The following is a 2,692-nucleotide window of genomic DNA, read 5'->3' as shown; positions in this document are numbered from 1 at the left end:
TTAGGTGAAGCCAATCTTGTCTCCAAGTAGGAATTTGATGATTCCTTCCCAAATCTGCTTGGTCTTGACTCCATAAACAATTGGGTTCATGGTAGGAGGCAACAGCAGATAAAGGTTGGCCACAATGATGTGTATGTGGTGGGGAATAATGTGGCCTCCAAATTGATGAGTGAAGAAAGTGAAAAAAGCAAGTACATAAGTGATCACGATGGCACAGATATGAGATGTGCAGGTGCTAAAGGCTTTGTAACGAGCATCTGCTGATGACAGGCTCACTACAGCCCGCAAAATCATAGTGTAAGATGCAGAGATACAACAGATATCAAACGCCCCAATCAGGAGGGCAACCATCAGACCATAGGTAGCATTTACTTTGACGTTGCCACAGGACACCTTGGCCACAGACATGTGGTCGCAGTAGGTGTGGGGGATGAGGTGGCCCTGGCAATAGGGCAGGCATTTGGTGAGAAAAGTGAATGGGATGATGAGCATCACACTCCTCAAAAAAGTGGCAAGACCAGCCTTGGCAATGACAGGATTGGTGAGGATGGTGGCATAGTGTAAGGGGTAGCAGATGGCCACATAGCAGTCCAGGGCCATGAGCATGAGCACCCCAGACTCCATCCCAGTCAACATGTGGACCAAAAACATCTGAACCAGGCAGGCATTAAAGTCTATCTCCTTGAGGTTGAACCAGAATATACATAGCATGTTGGGCACAGTGGTGGTGCACAAGGTGACATCAGTGGAGGCCAGCAGGGCCAGGAAGTAGTACATGGGTCGATGCAGGGCCTCCTCATGACTGATGAGGTAGATGAGTCCCACATTCCCCACAAGAGCAATGATGTACATGAGGCAGAATGGCAGGGAGATCCAGATGTGCGCAGCTTCCAGCCCAGGAACACCATGCAAGATAAAGTATCCTGGTGTCAGGCTGGAACTGTTGGCTCCAGACATGACTGACAGGAGGAGAGCATTTTAGACTCTTTAACACTGACAGTTCCCTGGACCAGAAAGGAAACCAATGGTAAGTAGAGAGCATGAAAACATCTTTTATTAAAAATTTTTTATTTATTTAATTTAATTTATATTTTTTCTCTGTGAATTCTTTTTTTAAAGTTTGTTCTTTTTATATATATACATGACAGGAGAATGTCTTTTGACATATTATAAGTATACATAGATTATAAATTATTCTAATTAGGATCCCACTCTTCGGATTATACATGATATGGAGTGTCACTGGTGGTTAACTGTGTGATTTCAATTAGGCCATTGCATTGAGAAGTGATCAGATTCCTCTGGAGTCACTCTATCTAGTTTCATGTTCCATCTGTTTCTCACTTCACATAGTGCATGATATGAATGTGTTGTTTAAGCACATTTTGCCTATGTTTTCTCCATATAACATGAAATCATTGCATTGTTGTCAGGATTATTTATCAGGATTATTCAATAATTTAATTTTATATTATGTGCTAAAACTTTGAATAGTGCAGAGTGAATACTTAATAGATATAAGCAATAATCATGACTGCTGTTATTGTCACCTCTGAGTCAGTTTAGAGCATCCCAAGAGATCAAGCGTACCTTGGTTAATATAAATTCAAGTAAACCTACTTACCCTTTGTAAATCAAGTGCCATTGTATACTTTGAGTTAAAAGGTCAGTGTAAAATTTTGAAAATCTCAGCTATATCAAGAGATTGGCAAGTCAATTATAGAAAATACATACTTAACTATGACAGGAGATTTAAACATGTGCCTGTGTTTTAGATAGAAAAAATATATAAACATAAATGTCTTAAGATTTGGAATGAAATCCAGGAAAATTTCATTCAAGTAAATCCCTTCAAAGGTCTTCTTACTTCTAAGGTAACTAATCCTGTGTCTATTGGAATCCCCAAGAAGAGAATTGGTCTGTACAGAATGCTGCCTATGTCTCTGTTTCTTTTCAAGTACCAGAAGCCACTAGAGCTATAAGACTGGAGAAAAGACAGGATGTCAGGAGAGGTAGGGATTTTAGGCTTTACACTGCTGGTTTGTAAAGCTGGTGAGCCATCACAGCTCATCCAAGCATCAATAATATCAATAAGCATCAAACCATACGCGTTAGTTTACAAACAGACACACAAATTCAGAGCCAGTTTATTCTTCCCCTCCTCAGTTCATAAATATTTGTGTACAACCTCCCTCACAATGACACTCAAGGATTCACATGGATTCTGCTGTTAGGCAAACTAATTATAAAATTAGAATATATACAAAAGAAGGAAAAGTAGATGACTAAGCATCTGCTCTCAGAAAATATGAGATCTGACTTTTTGCTTGCTTACTATGGAGACATGGGCACCCCAGACTCCTTGGGCTAAATCTTGTTTCCAATACTTACTAGATGAATGGACTTGAGCAAGTTGCACATTTTGCCTTGCAAGTATATTCATAATTCTCAAAGGAGAATGATAATAATATATACCATAGACATGTTAGAATGGCTAAATGATACTCTTTTCAGCAGTGCTTGGAATATGGACATCAGCACGTTATCTATTTTTTAAATTGTCAGAATATATGATGAGGCATACAGGTATTTATTTATTGTTTTCAACATTTGTAGCACCATTCTAGTTTCTAGGGATATACTAATCAACCAAGAAAATTCCCTTCCACTCAGGCTGCTAATATTTCAATCT

At 39.2% G+C, this 2,692-nt stretch overlaps 1 protein-coding gene across 1 annotated transcript; it reads right to left on the bottom strand.

Moving 5' to 3' along the window:
* On the bottom strand, positions 1-957 carry LOC124091223 (olfactory receptor 52N2-like). The gene has a single exon (XM_046442192.1). It carries the CDS (start codon positions 955-957, stop codon positions 1-3), a length of 957 nt encoding a protein of 318 aa, XP_046298148.1.
* Between the last annotated feature and the right edge of the window lie 1,735 nt (positions 958-2,692).

Source organism: Marmota monax, unplaced genomic scaffold (genome assembly GCF_021218885.2).
Source record: "Marmota monax isolate L192 unplaced genomic scaffold, Marmota_monax_Labrador192_F-V1.1 WCK01_AAM20220418_F8-fsc00068, whole genome shotgun sequence".
Lineage (NCBI taxonomy): Eukaryota > Metazoa > Chordata > Mammalia > Rodentia > Sciuridae > Marmota > Marmota monax.
Note: the sequence above shows the minus strand (reverse complement) of the source record. Positions and strands in the feature narration are given on the sequence as shown.